Source organism: Callithrix jacchus, chromosome 18 (assembly GCF_049354715.1).
Source record: "Callithrix jacchus isolate 240 chromosome 18, calJac240_pri, whole genome shotgun sequence".
Lineage (NCBI taxonomy): Eukaryota > Metazoa > Chordata > Mammalia > Primates > Cebidae > Callithrix > Callithrix jacchus.
Genome location: NC_133519.1, coordinates 6,799,849 through 6,814,777, shown reverse-complemented (window position 1 = coordinate 6,814,777; position 14,929 = coordinate 6,799,849). Strand labels below are relative to the sequence as shown.

General features: G+C 41.9%; 1 protein-coding gene across 8 annotated transcripts in view; it reads right to left on the bottom strand.

Moving 5' to 3' along the window:
* LOC118151201 (aspartoacylase-like) overlaps positions 1 to 14,929 on the bottom strand; it is a 29,552-nt gene that overhangs the window by 3,594 nt on the left and 11,029 nt on the right. For 3 of the 8 annotated variants that reach the window (XR_013529280.1, XR_013529283.1, XR_013529285.1), the window contains 2 exons: positions 6,898 to 7,005; positions 1,020 to 1,129 (listed from right to left, as the gene is read on the bottom strand). Coding sequence is in view for 1 of the 8 variants with exons in the window: in XM_078355424.1 (XP_078211550.1) it covers positions 6,963 to 7,005 (43 nt within the window). In the remaining 7 variants the exon portion in view is untranslated. Of the gene's footprint in view, positions 1 to 817; positions 1,130 to 6,893; positions 7,006 to 14,929 lie in introns of those variants that run through there. The other 5 variants (XR_013529284.1, XR_013529286.1, XR_013529281.1 and 2 more) reach the window with 3 other exon arrangements.

The window sequence follows — 14,929 nt, the reverse complement described above, 5'->3', positions numbered from 1 at the left end:
GCGCCCAGCCAACCTTCCCTATCTTGAATCTCAGGGCCCAGAACAAGCTTAGTTGTCATTGAAAAATATTTATTGGCATAATTGAGTGATCAATCCCTCCTGTAGAATATTGAGCCATTCCTTATTGTCCGTGAAATCTAAGCTCTCCTTCCTCAGTTTCAGGACCTCCCGCTGACCCCGTTTGCCACTGAGCTCATTCCTCTCACTTCCCAGCCTCCCCAAGATTGTTTCTGTACTCCTCAAGAGTATCCTAAAACTTGAAAAATCCTGCTTTAGCCTGTCATGACATCATCACCTTGGCCTCTGTTTCTTGTATTTGATGTTTTTGTCACCAGTGGTGCTTTCTTCCTTTTTCTGCCCCAGTCTTTCCCTTTCCTTTAAAACACTGCCTAAGACTCCTTCTTATTCCTTTTTTTTGAGATGGACTCTCACTTTGTCACCCAGGCTGGAGTGCAATGGCACAATCTCGGCTCACTGCAACCTCCGCCTCCCAGGTTCAGTTGATTCTCCTTCCTCAGCCTCCTGAGTAGCTGGGGTTACAGGAGCTTCCCACCATACCCACCTACTTTTTGTATTTTTAGTACAGATGGGATTTCACAATGTCGGTCAGGCTGATCTCGAACTCCTGACCTCATGATCTGTCCACCTCGGCCTCCCAAAGTGCTGGGATTACAGGTATAATCTGTACTAAAAATGCAAAATTAGCTGGGCATGGTGGCACATGCCTGTAATCCCAGCTACTTGAGAGGCTGAGGCAGAAGAATTGCTTGAATCCAGGAGGTGGAGGTTGCAGTGAGCTGAGATTGTGTCATTTCACCCCAGCCTGGGCAACAAGAATGAAACTCTATTTTTTTTAAAAAAGTATTTATTGAGCGACTGTCTGAGCATCTTCCCTACCGTCAGTGTCTTTGAGAGCATCAAATGAGCGAATGTACACCAAGTGCTGTATGAACTGTAAACTTCTACTCAAAGATACAGCATTATTATTTTCAATATTTTAAAGAAAAAATAAATGTTACCTGCAGATTAGGATGGATGATAGCAGCAACTTCTTTATTTTCATTCCTGGGATAATCTGCTTTCTCCATAATTTTATAGACCTCAATGGCACAGAAAGGAAATTGTTTTCCTATGACAAAAAGAATATGTATAAATGCCAAGTAAAAAATCTCTGGGCTGGGCACAGTGGCTCACCCCTGTCATCTAAACACTTTGGGAAGCCAAGGCTGGTGGGTCACCTGAGGTCATGAGTTTGAGACCAGCCTGGCCAACTTGGTGAAACCCCATCTCTGCTAAAAATACCCGGCCATGGTGATGGGCACCTGCAGTCCCAGCTACTCAAAAGGCTGAGGCAGAAGAATTTCTTGAACCTGGGAGGTGGAGGTTACAGTGAGCCGAGATCATGCCACTGCACTCCAGCCTGGGCAAAAAGAGTGAAAATCCAACTCAAAAAAAAAAGAAAAGAAAAGAAAATCTCTGGAAAAAGGGACATTGATAATGTAAGGAAGAGACAGTAATAACAGCGGTAACAAAATGAAGACAGGGACGGGGAGAACAGATCGTGTTTTGTTAAGGATGTTCACAGACAACACTCAGCAAAAGATGTTCTTCAGTTATTCCTGTCAGCTCTCTGTCCACAAAGGCACTGATGGACAGAGGTAGAAAACAGAACTTAAAAAGCCAGTTTGGGAGAAAAGGAATCTAGGACTGGGAGTCAGGAGACCTGGGCTCTAATCTCCTGGCTCTGTAGTCTCAAACAAGATGCTTAGCTTCTTGAGGCTCACTTTCTTTCCTTGTATTTTTTTGTTTTAGAGACGGGGTTTCGTCATATGGGCCAGGCTCTTCTCGAACTCCTGACCTCATGATCCGCCCATCTGGGCCTCCCCAAAGGCTGGGATTACAGGTGTGAGCCACTGCATCTGGCCAAGGCTCACTTTCTTTCCTTTCTTTCTCTTTTTTTTTTGAGATGGAGTTTCGCTCTTGTTACCCAGGCTGGAGTGCAATGGCGCGATCTCGGCTCACCGCAACCTCCGCCTCCTGGGTTCAGGCAATTCTCCTGCCTCAGCCTCCTGAGTAGCTGGGATTACAGGCATGTGCCACCATGCCCAGCTAATTTTTTGTATTTTTAGTAGAGACGGGGTTTCACCATGTTGACCAGGATGGTCTCGATCTCTTGACCTCGTGATCCACCTGCCTTGGCCTCCAAAAGTGCTGGGATTACAGGCTTGAGCCACTGTGCCCGGCTGAGGCTCACTTTCTTTACCTGTCAAATGAAGGTATTGGATTGGCTTATCTTGGAGGGCCCTTCCAGCCATGATATTTTATGACTGCATATTTTCAGGAGGAGTTCCAGCAACTTAGGTGACTTTGGTCTTGTGCTTGTTGTTGTTGTTGTTGAGATGGAGTCTCACTTTCTTGCTCAGGCTGGAGTGCAGTGGTGTGATCTTGGCTCACTGCAACCTCTGCCTCCCAAATTCAAGGGATTCTCCTGTCTCAGCCTCTCAAGTAGCTGGGACTATGGGTGCGTGCTACCATACCCAACTAATTTTTGTATTTTTAGTAGAGACAGGGTTTCACCATGTTGGGCAGGAAGGTCTCAGTCTCTTGACCTTGTGATCTGCTCACCTCGACCTCAAGTGCTGGGATTACAGGTGTGAGCCACCGTGCCTGGTCTCTTTTTCTTAACTTAGTACATTAAACACTGGGACAGCTCCTGAGCAATGATCTCTTGGGATGCAAGCAGGCTGCCAATGGTAGAGACCAAATTCCAAAGATGCAGCAACATCAAACAACCCAATTCCAAGAAACCTAGAAAAGGAGTAGTTTATATATATACCAGGCTATCTCTGAGCAAATAGGATGAACTTTTGATGCAATGTAGGGCCCACAGCGTGTTATGGCCACAAGTGAAAGGAAAGGCTTCCTTTGCCATTAGAGCAGAGTTAGAATGGGGATGCCCAGCGATCACTTCTCTATCAGTTAGCTTTTGCTGCACAACATATATACTATCCCAGAATTTGGTGGCTTGAAACAATCACCTCTTAATTTAGTTCATGATTCTATGGGTTGGTTGGGAAGTTCCTTTGGTCTACACTGGCTTTGTTGATTTTCTATTGTTTCGTTCATGCCTTTGTGGTGAGCTGACAGCTCATCGGGAAGCTGGACCATATGGGATGACCTGACTCTTACATCTGTCAGCTGGAGTTGCATGACTGTCTGTGAGGGTGCCTGAGTTTTCCACTTCATCGGCTTCCAGCATCCAGCAGCCCAATGTGAACTGGTGTGCATAAAGGTACATGTACAGGGCTTCCAAGGGCAGAAAGAGAGCAAGCTGCAGTGTGCAAGTGCTTTTCAAGCCTTTTCCATGGCACAAAACAAGGCACGTGGCCGAGCCAGACAGTCAAGGAGTGGGAAAATAGACTGACTCTATCTCTGAACAGAACGATATGAAACCTCACACTGCCAGGATGTGGATGCAGGAAAGGGAAGAATTAAAACCTACCACACCTTCCAAGATGAAGATGGGAACTTACCAGATCTCATGTCTTTAAACCAGAATGTTTGATAGGAAGAAAGTAAAAACTGATGGAACACAGAGGAGTATGTTTTTGCTACTCAGAGTTGGAAGGAGGCTTGAAAGCCTAACTTCCATCTATGTTTGAGTATTCTCCATATTGTTCTGGCCACATAGTCATCTTACTTCTGCATGAACAGCCTCACAAAGTGTGGCCTGTTTCATGGCTGCTCAGATTTGTTAACAAGATTTCTGTCTTGCCAGGTGCAGTGGTGCAGGCCTGTAACCCCAGTGCTTCAGGAAGCCGAGGTGGGCAGATTGCTTCAGCTCAGGAGTTCAAGACCAGCCTGGGAAACATGGTGAAACCTAATCTCTACAAAAAAAAACACAAAAATTAGCCAGAGTGGTGGCACTGACATATAGTTTCAGCAACTCAAGATGCTGGGTGGGAGGACTGCTTGAGCCCAGGGGGTTGAGGCTCCAGTGAGCCATGATCACACCACTGCACTCCAGCCTTGACAAGAGGGTGAGACCCTGTCTCAAAAAAGAAAAAGAAAAAAAGAGAAAATTTTCTGCCTCTAGGTAACTTTATCTCATTGATTCTCTTTTGCTCTCTGAGTCACAGAAAATATGTCTAATTTATTTCCAATGTAGACTTCTTTCTTTCCTTTTTTTTTTGAGATTGTCTCACTCTGTCACCCAAGTTGGAGTGCAGTGGCACAATCTTGGCTCACCACAACCTCCGCCTCCTGGGTTCAAGCGATTCTCATGCCTCAGCCTCCAGAGTAGCTGGAACTACAGGCATGCACCACCACACCCAGTTAATTTTTGCATTTTTAGTGGAGACGAGGTTTTTCCATGTTGCTCAGGCTGGTCTTGAACTCCTGACCTCAAGTGATCCACTTGCCTTGGCCTCCCAAAGTGCAGAATTAGAGGCATGAACCAGAAATTATTCTCATCATGGTTTTCAAGCTCTTCAACATTCTCAATGTCTCCTTGGCTAAATTCCTCTTTATAGATGTTTCTCTTGGATTATTGACTTACAGTTTTCCAGTGTTGTTTATTCAAGGCAGAAAAAAGACCATGACCTTCCTTATTCTGGGATTTTTTTTCTAAACATAAGAGCAAAACTTTGTCCCTGATGTTGTTAGCCTTTAATGTTTGGTTTAAAAGATTGTTAAAGATTGTCAGGACTCCTGGGATCTGCCTCCTCAAGCAGGGTGTTTTCCTGCTACCTTCCTATGACCTGTCACTCAGGTCACTAACTATAATTCCGAGTAGTACAGAGTCAAGGATGAAGTCCTTCTACACACTTCTTGAGACTTTTCACTAGGCGGGTCTGATTTATTTGTCAGCATTCTTTGGATTCATGTGCTCAGTTGAAAATTCACCAAGCTGGATAGTCTAAATAAATTGTGGTTGACAGTTTTTTAATTGCAGAATCCTTTGCTTAAATGAAATATTACACAGAAGAGCTATGACATACAGAACAACTCAGTTGACTCAGAGATAAGAGGTAAGGTATTCCAGGAACTGCTTTTCTCCACCCTGTGAGAGGATACTATGGTCCATAATCTGAAAATCCTGTTTTCCACCCAGATTTGTGCCTTCTATCTGAATGTATCACTTCATAACATACTGTAGTTCTACACTTACTATTCAGAGGGTTTATTGCAAATATGTTGTGATCTTCTCAAGACCAGTTCCATTAAACAGTACAGAACCTGCCCTCAGACAAAGATGGTGAAAATCAAATGTTCAATTTTCATGATTTTGGAGTCCAAGGATTCCCAAGCACAAAAGAAAAGCCCATGACTGCAGCAGGATGCACCGTCCGAGGCAAAGGAATTTACTCCCCAGAGACACTGAGGTACTCACCAGCTCTGTTACTGTCATTACCCATTCCTCAACAGCAATTCCAGCTCGGTCTGCTGGAATAATTGTTCACAGGATGTCTCTTTGATTTTATTTTCCAACTTAAATTTATTTTTTATAATTAATAGACATTTTAGTGCAGTTTTAGATTTACCAAATAAATTACTTAATAAATAAATGAGCAGATAGTACCTAGGGTTCCATATATGCACCTTGTCCACCAGTCTCCATTTAATTTACTTTTAATTACAGAAATAATATATGAATGCATCATTCTTATTGACTATAATGAAGGCAAAATTAGCCTGGGTCTTTCCTCCTCTTCCTGGTAACCACTGTGATCATTTTGGTGTGTTTTCTTCTAGGACTTTTCCTGTGATATGTTAACATATATCTGTATCCTAGCAAGTGATTATTATTTTAATCATTATTTTAAAGCCAATTGGTGTCCTGAATGTCTTGGTCTAGAGCTTGCTTTCTCTGCTAATTACCAATGTGTTTTGAAGATTCTTCCATGTTAGTTTATTTATCTGTCGACCAACAGATAGACATTGGTGCTGTCTCCATTCTTTTGCTGTTATACATGATGCAGAATCACAGTCTTTGTAAGCAACACGTTGGTCGTGCTTGTGTTTTTTTGGGATGTGGAATTGCTGGGTAATAAGTTTGGTGTTTTGTTTTGTTTTGTTTTGTTTTTGACTCAGTCTTGCCCTTGTCCATCTGGCTGGAGTGCAGTGGCGTGATCTCGTCTCACTGCAACCTCCACCTCCCAGGCTTAAGCGATTCTCCTGCCTGCCTCAGCCTCCCTAGTAGCTGGGATCACAGGCACCTGCCACCACACCTGGCTAATTTTTGTATTTTTAGTAGAGACGGGGTTTCACCATGTTGACCAAGCTGGTCTCAAACTCCCGACCTCAGGTGATCTGCCTGCCTTGGCCTCCCAAAGTGCTTGGATTACAGGCGTGAGTCACCAAGCCCAGACTAGTGGTGTGTTTTAAGAAATGGATACTGTAAAATTAACCTCTAAAATGTCTTTGCCAAATCTGGAAAGATAAGTGATTGCTGTAAAAAAAAAAGTCTTTACCAACTTATATGTTCACCAGCAGGGAATGAGAGTGCCCCCTTTCCTGCACATTTACCAATGCTTAATATTGTCAGAATTTAATATTTTCCCAACTTAATGGGGGAAATGGTTTCTTATTTTAATTTGCACTTCTCTATAATTACTAGTGATGTTGAACATCTTTTCATATGTTTACCGGGCATTTGTATTTTCTAGCCTTTTCTTTTCCTTTTAAAATGGAGATTAATAGGAAATAAAAATTTAATTTGGAGGCTTTCTTTGGTAGATGCTTTTCTTGAATGTGTCTATTCTGGAATGGCTGAAGTAAACAAATTTTTTTAGAGCACTTAATATCATTGGCCTGGCACATTTGACCTAGGTTCCAATTGTAACCTAAATGTTTGGTGGTTAAATTTTATATATGTTACCTTCGTTACTTACCTACCTTCATTGAAATGATGTATAAAATCAAGAGCATGTTTAATCGTTTTTCTCATTTGATCCCAGATATCAGCTCTCAGAACCCCTTGAGGCAGAGGACCAACTTCTATACCTAGGTACAGAAGGACAGACAGTCACATTCATACCAGTAATAAAATATATTATAAAACTAAGCATTTTAATGTATCAAGATTTAGAATTATGTTCTCCAAAATTATTAAAAAGGTGAATCATGTAGCATCATGGAAAATATTTGAGGTGTCATGTTTGGCAAGAGGAAAGCAGGACATTTACACGTTTAAGTTATGTGCATAGTGAATAAACACCAGGAGAGAACATGGATGAAAAATCAGTACTGTTAGACATAGGAAACTCTGTGTTTTTTTTCCCTTAAATTTCCTTCAGTTTTGCAAAATATTTAAAAATCATAACATAGTAGAAGAGGTGAACAAGTTTATGCTGACAAAATAAGAGGTGGACATGAAGAGAAACTTAAGATTTGACATTTAGCTTTGACAGGAGGAAGGACATCTAGTTAGTCACAGAAATCTAGACAAGATGAATCATGGATATAAGTCAATGTGACAATCTGTGTGACCCTTCAGCAACAATTATTTTTTTGAAATTTAGTCTTGCTTTGTCGCCCAGGCTGGAGTGCAATGGCACTATCTTGGCTCACTGCAACCTCTGCCTCCCGGGTTCATGTGATTCTCCTGCCTCCGCCTCCTGAGTAGCTGGAATTACAAATGTGTGCCACCACACCCAGCAAATTTTTGTATTTTTAGTAGAGGCAGAGTTTCACCATGTTGGCCGGGTTGGTTTTGAATCCTACCTCATGATCTGCCTGCCTTGGCCTCCCAAAGTGCTGGGATTACAGGAGTGAGCCACTGCACCTGGCCAAGCAACAATTTTGACCTTAACATAACTATCCATCCTAATACAATAGTGCAATGGTTTTAATTTTTTTTCTTTTATTTTCTTTTTTTCTGAGATGGAGTGTCACTCTTGTTGCCCAAGCTGGAGGGCAATGGTGTGATTTTGGCTCACTGCAACCTCTGCCTCCCAGGTTCAAGCGATTCTCCTGCCTCGGCCTCCTGAGTAGCTGGGATTACAGGCAAGGGCCACCATTCCTGGCTTATTTTTGTGTTTTTAGTAGAGATGGGCTTTTGCCATGTTGGTGAGGCTGGTCTTGAACTCCTGACCACAGGTAATATGCCCTCCTGGCCCTCCCCAAGTGCTGAGATTACAGGCATGAGGTATCATTGTGCCCGGCCTGGTTTTAATTTTATGTAGGAAAAACGTGTATTCATTTTTCATGACTCATATGAAAGGATGCCTGTACTGCTGGGTCTACTTTGTATGGCTGTCAAACATCCATCCTGAAATCTACAAAATACTCTTTCTGTAAACTACTTCTGTAGACCCTTCCTTCCTATTCAAGCTTCCCACAAAGCCACCTCCCCAGCCATTACCTTCTCCTTTATCAAACCATTTACCAAATGCACGACCCTCATTCTACCCTCATCCTCTCCCACCCCATTCATGGTCTACATTCTTTTACACTCATCCTATTTTCACCCACTTCTGTTATTTCCCAATACACATAATCCTATCATTTCCTCTTGCATCATTTTTTGTTTGCTGTGCTTAGGTTTCTTGCATAAATGTATGAACATATTATATTTAAGTATATGGTGTCATAAATGCATGTGTGCATAAATGACATGCAAATATGTGAAAAAGTGTGTTTGTAGATATGTCTGTAGGAATACTACAGAATACGGTGTCATTTGCCTACCCCAAATCCACTTCACCTTCCTCCTTTTTCTAATAGAATCCTGGTTTTAGTTGGACTTCCAGTCTTCAAAGTAGGTAAATTTTTCTCCAGTTGAAGAGTTAATGTTGAACAGTTTAAGTCAATCATAGTAATCACCTAGTCAATGATTTAAGAATAAAGAAATCTTGGAACGATCCAAGATGGCCGATCGCTAACATCCCGGGATTGCAGCTCTCAGGGAAGGCGTGGAGAACTAGAGGACGCCACACTTCCAGACAAAGGCTGGTCGCTCAAGGAGCAGAAGATCCCCCAGTGGTGGAAACACACGAGTCGCCAGCGCGACTCTCGTGGTCGGCGGAGCGGTTCCGCCGGCACCTCGGTGCAGCAGCACTCGGCGCAGAGTAAACGGGACCGGTTCGCCTTCTGACCGAGGTTTGGAGCCCCGGGAAGGCAGAGTCACCTACTACGGAAACAAGAAGGAAGCCCGACAGGAGAATCCTGGGCAGAAAAGCACCATCAGTTTTAACGCCGCTGCTCTGGCCCTGGGAACTAACAACCTGGACGTCCACTCAAGAGACCTAATCTGAAAGGAGGATAAATTTACAATGACGGGAAGAAACCAATGTAAAAAAGCTGAGGATACTCAAAGTCAGAACGCCTCTCCCTCTAAAGATGATCACAGTTCCACATCAACAATGGAACAAGGCTTGATGGAGAACGAGCGCCTCCTGATGACAGAATCACTCTTCAAGGAATGGATAATAACAAACTTTGGTGAGTTAAAAGAACATGTTGTAGCCCAACGTAAAGAAACTAGGAACTTTGAAAAAAGATTTGATGAAATCCTATTGAGAATAGACAACTTAGAGAGGAGTATGAGTGAATTAATGGAACTGAAGAATACAATACAGGAACTCAGAGAAGTATGCACAGGTTTAAACACTCGAATTGTTCAAGCAGAAGAAGGGATATCAGAGGTCAAAGTCCAACTTAATGAAATAAAACGTGAAGAAAAGATTAGAGAAAAAAGGATATAAAGGAATGAGCAAAGTCTCCAAGAAATGTGGGGCTATGTGAAAAGACCAAATTTAAGTTTGATAGGTGTACCTGAATGCGACAGAGAGAATGAACCCAAGCTGGAAAATACCCTTCAGGATATTATTCAGGAAAATTTTCCTAAACTAGCAAAGCAGGTCAACATTCAACCCCAGGTAATACAGAGAACACCACAAAGATATTCCTCAAGAAGAGCAACCCCAAGGCACATAATTATTAGATTCACCAGGGTTGAAACGAAAGAGAGGATACTAAGGGCAGCCAGAGAGAAAGGTCAGATAACCCACAAAGGCAAGCCTATCAGACTTACAGCAGATCTCTCGGCAGAAACTCTACAGGCCAGAAGAGAGTGGGGGCCAATATTCAACATCCTCAAAGAACCTTCAGCCCAGAATTTCATATCCAGCCAAACTAAGCTTCACAACTGAAGGAAAAATAAAATCTTTTATGAACAAGCAAGAACTCAGAGATTTTATTACCACCAGGCCTGCTTTACAAGAGTTTCTGAAAGAAGCAATACACACAGAAAGAAACAACCAGTATTAGCCTTTCTAAAAAATACACCAAAAAGTAAAGAGCACCAACATAAAGAAGAATTTACACCAACAAATGGATAAAACAGCCAGTCAACATCAAATGGCAGTAACCCTAAATTTAAATCGACTAAATCCCCTAATCAAAAGACACAGCCAAAACCCAATGGCATGTTACATCCAGACCTGTTTCACATGCAAGGATACACAAAGACTCAAAACAAAGGGATGGAGAAAGATTTACCAACCAAATGGAAAGCAAAAATAAATAATAAATAAATAAAAATCAGGAGTAGCAATTCTTGTATCGGAGAAAATAGATTTTAAAGCAACAAAGATATAGTGGTAAAAGGATCAATGCAACAACAAGAGCTAACGATCCTAACACCCAGATAGGAGACTTAGATTCAATGAGACAGAAAATTAATAAGGATATCAAGGACTCGAACTCAGATCCAGAACAAGTAAACTTAATAAATATTTATAGAGCTCTCCACTTCAAATACACAAAATATACATTCTTGTCAATACCACATCACACCTACCCATTGGTTTAAATGAAACATTGATTGGCCATTATTAATACCCATTTTTTTCAAAATAAAGCTATATTTCCATTTACTCTCCCTCTTTCTCTCCTCTTTCTTCCTCTCCTTTACTTATTATTTTTTTTTTCTTTCCTTCTCTCAAAAAAAAAAAAGAAATCAACTTGTAAACCTCTAGATCCAGGTCGGCAATGTCTCTTTCATTGCTTGATTTCCTTTCTTCCCTTCCCTCCCTCCCTCCCTCCCTCCCTGCTTCCTCCCTTCCTTCCTTCCTTCATCCCTTCCTTCCTCCCTACCGTCCTTCTTCCCTTCCTTCCTGCCTTCCTCCCCCCCAAAAAAAAAATAAAGAAATCTTTATTATGCACAAAAGTATCAATACTTGAAGTAAGGAATTGGTGTAAGCTAAATACCCAAATAGAGGCAATTAGCTGAAACAAACCAAAGGCTTAGCAATAAGAGATATAGATCCTGTTTCTCTGTGACACCAAATAAAAGCACAAGCTTTCCAAACTTTCAAATATCAGCCTTGGTCTCTGATATTTGCAGGCAATGCTACTCTTAGACAGAACAAACATCTGCTGATTATGTTTGGCCCTTACAAGTTGAGCCAAATCTTTAAAATGTTTCAATCTGAGGAAATATTAAGCTCATTGTAAATAATTAGAAATGTTATATGTTCTCCTTTCAACTTTGCTGTTTTATTTGGGTGATTTTTATCTCATGCACTCATTGGAAAATAAAGCATGTTTAACATCAGAGAGATAATCTTTCTGAGTCAACATTTTATCACACACTCAGAATATTACTGCATACAAATTTGCTTTAACTTCTAGTCTGCACTTACAAGGACCACCTTCGCATTCTGTTCCCAAGGCAGAAGAAATGTGACAGGATCATTCTAGGTAAATCTTACCCTGGAAAGAAGCAGTGTACTGCAGCCAGTCTTAGGATCATGCAGACACACACACACACACACACATGGGAAAGAAACTGGACACAGCCTTCTCCTAACTTTCTCAACCATGGTCTCATTTGAGACTTAGAAATTTGTTTGTGTAACCATTATTCATTCAGCTCCACCCCTGACTCTGCCATAGCCATAACCTACAATCTAAATATTCTGCTCTGATAGGAGATCTCGTAGCGAAAACTTAACTTTTGGTTTGGACAATGTGGTCACCAAAGATGGCCACATAAAGATCCTTTTATTATGCACAAAAGGATCAATACTTGAATATCCAGAATAATTTTAGATTTTTATTTATTTACATTGTTTGCCAACCTGGTTTTAAATTAAATTACTCTTAGCTAAGCCATCTGAGATTTAACAAAACTATTTTAAGTTGTAATTTTAATTGTAGTGTAGTCTGCAGATAACTAATTATGCTAATGGGGTGCTCAGGAAAGAGAATGGAATAGATAAGAAAGAGCATCTGTTTGAGAGGGTGCACCAGAGTGTGGGCCTGCACTTTGGAATTACCAGAAGGTAAAGATGGACTCACAGCCTAGTAACTGGCAGGGTAAACAAGAGAACAGATGACAAACAGTTCATGAAACATCTATTGCAAAGCAGGTGACAAGAGGGATGTGGAGAGAGGATTCTTCATGGGTCTTTTGCATTTCTGCAAGTCTCGTGAGCAAGACATGAATTTTCTTTTTTGAAACGGAGTCATATTCTGTCACCCAGGCTGGAGTGCAGCGGTGCGATCTCAGCTCACTGCAACTTCTGACTTCTGGGTTCAAGCAATTCTCCTGCCTCAGCCTCCTGAGTAGCTGGGATTATGGGCACCCACCACCACGCCCAGCTAATTTTTGTATTTTTAGTAGAGATGGGGTTTCACCATGTTGGCCAGGATGGTCTTGATCTCCTGACCTCGTGATCCACCTACCTCGGCCTCCCAAAGTGCTGGGATTACAGGCATGAGCCACCAAGCCTGGCCTGACACAGACTATTTTTGTTCCATATTATCTTTTCAAGGATGTCTGTACAGTGAACAGCCTTGGAAGTTAGGAATGGGGTTTTCCTTGGGGCAAAGGGTGCTCATGCTTACTGCCCATTATACAAAATTAAGATTCCTCTGCTGAGTGTTTCTCTCCTAGAATGCAGCCAGTGGCATGTAGAACTGCCTCTGACTCCTTTCATGTCACCCTGTGGGAAGTGGAGCTTCGGGAGTGGTGTAAAAGTGCTGACACTCTGCTATTACTACTGTTAGTCACCTATTCTTGGTCTCTGTTTCAGGAGTCTTGTGTCTTCTACTGACACCCACTCAAAAGTGCCAAGCTCATCATTAATGTGTAAGTTGGGTAAAATTTCTCAGATCTTTTACAGGTCTTGATAAGGAGAGGTTGGAAAACAACCTGGAGTAGGTCGCTGGCAGCACGAGCACTTCGGAGAAACACACCCCTTGCCTTTCTGATCCAATCAAATCTGACCACTCTGGACAAGCTCATGAATGTATGTATTACCAAAGTTAGATGGCTAGTATTTTTCACAGTGGCTCACACCTGTAATCCCAGCACTTTGGGAGGCCGAGGCAGGTGAATCACCTGAGGTCAGGAGTTCAAGACCAACCTGTCCAACATGGTGAAATCCCATCTCTACTAAAAATATAAAAATTAGCTGGGTGTGGTGGCACATGCCTGTAATCCCAGCAAATAGGGAGCTTGAGTCAGGAGAATCTCTTGAACTGGGGAGGTGGAGGTTGTAGTGAGCCGAGAGCATACCACTGAACTCCAGCCTGGGTGACAGAGCAAGACTCTGTTCCAAAAAAAAGGAAAATTTCTCTGAGTTTCAGTTAGGATATATTTTATAGCATTATGTCAATGGGAACTGCGACTTACTCACAGGATACTTGGCTATAGAATGAGTGGTTGCATATTTGAGGGAAGGATGCTCAATAAGATACACATAGCAGGGCAGTGGAGCCAAAGAAGTCTGAAAAACATTTAAAATGTCTTTCTCATTATGTTAAAACCATGTGTTTTGTTCTCTTCACTTCAAGAGTCAATAATGCCTTCAGTATGTTTTACTTCGTCAAGTAGGACTGGTAAGATAGCTTTATGAAACACTGTAAAATCCAATGTTTATAGATTTGAAAACAAATAAATTATACAATATAAAATTCATATAAAATTGAATTATGCTATGTCTTTCCAGGTAAAATGTACATTAAATAGTTCTCCAGACCCATGATCTAAAAACATGAATTCAATGTTCTTTCTTAATGGCTGTGGCTATTTTTATTTCATCACTGGTTGCGCTATTTAGCTTGGTGTTGGTGTCTTAAGCAATTCTGTTTCTACTCCTATGGTCCAGCTCTCTACAGATGTTCAGTGGTTCCTTCTCCTCCTGCTTATCCGCATGAGAATTTAAGACAGGCCTCTTGGTTTTTATAACAAAGTGTCATCAACACTGCCTCCATGTCTGGACATCAAAGCATTCAGCTCTCTCTTCAATAGGCAACAAGGAATAGCTACATTGTTTCTCCTATGAGGACCACCACCCGGTTATTATCCAAAGCTTAAGGGAAACAAAAATAACAGTTAATCTTTACTATAGGTTAGGTATTAGGCTAAATGCTTTAAATACTTTATTTCATTTAGTGTCCTCGTGGGTAAGTGTTGTTACAACCCCAATTTTATAAAATGAGGGAAGCGGCCGGGTGCAGTGGCTCAGGCCTGTAATCCCAGATCTTTGGGAGGCTGGGGTGGGCGGATCATGAGGTCAGGAGATCAACACCATCCTGGCCAACATGGTGAAACCCCGTCTCTACTAAAAATACAAAAATTAGCTGAATGTGGTGGTGCACGCCTGTAGTCCCAGCTACTCAGGAGGCTGAGGCAGGAGAATTGCTTGAACCCGGGAGGCAGAGGTTGCAGTGAGCCAAGGTCATGCCACTGCGCTCCAGCCTGGCACCTGCCAACAGAGTGAGACTCTGTCTCAAGAATAAAATGAAATGAGGGGAGCAAGGTTTTGGGAATGGTGTGTTCTGTCTAAGGTTATTGAAGGAGAAAGTGAGGATCTGAACACAGGTTACACTCTTTCCTCCCAATCATACTAGCTCTCAGGAAGGAAGGCTGTCTAGTGCACAGAAATAGGCATGCAATTTTTTATGTGTATTTCTG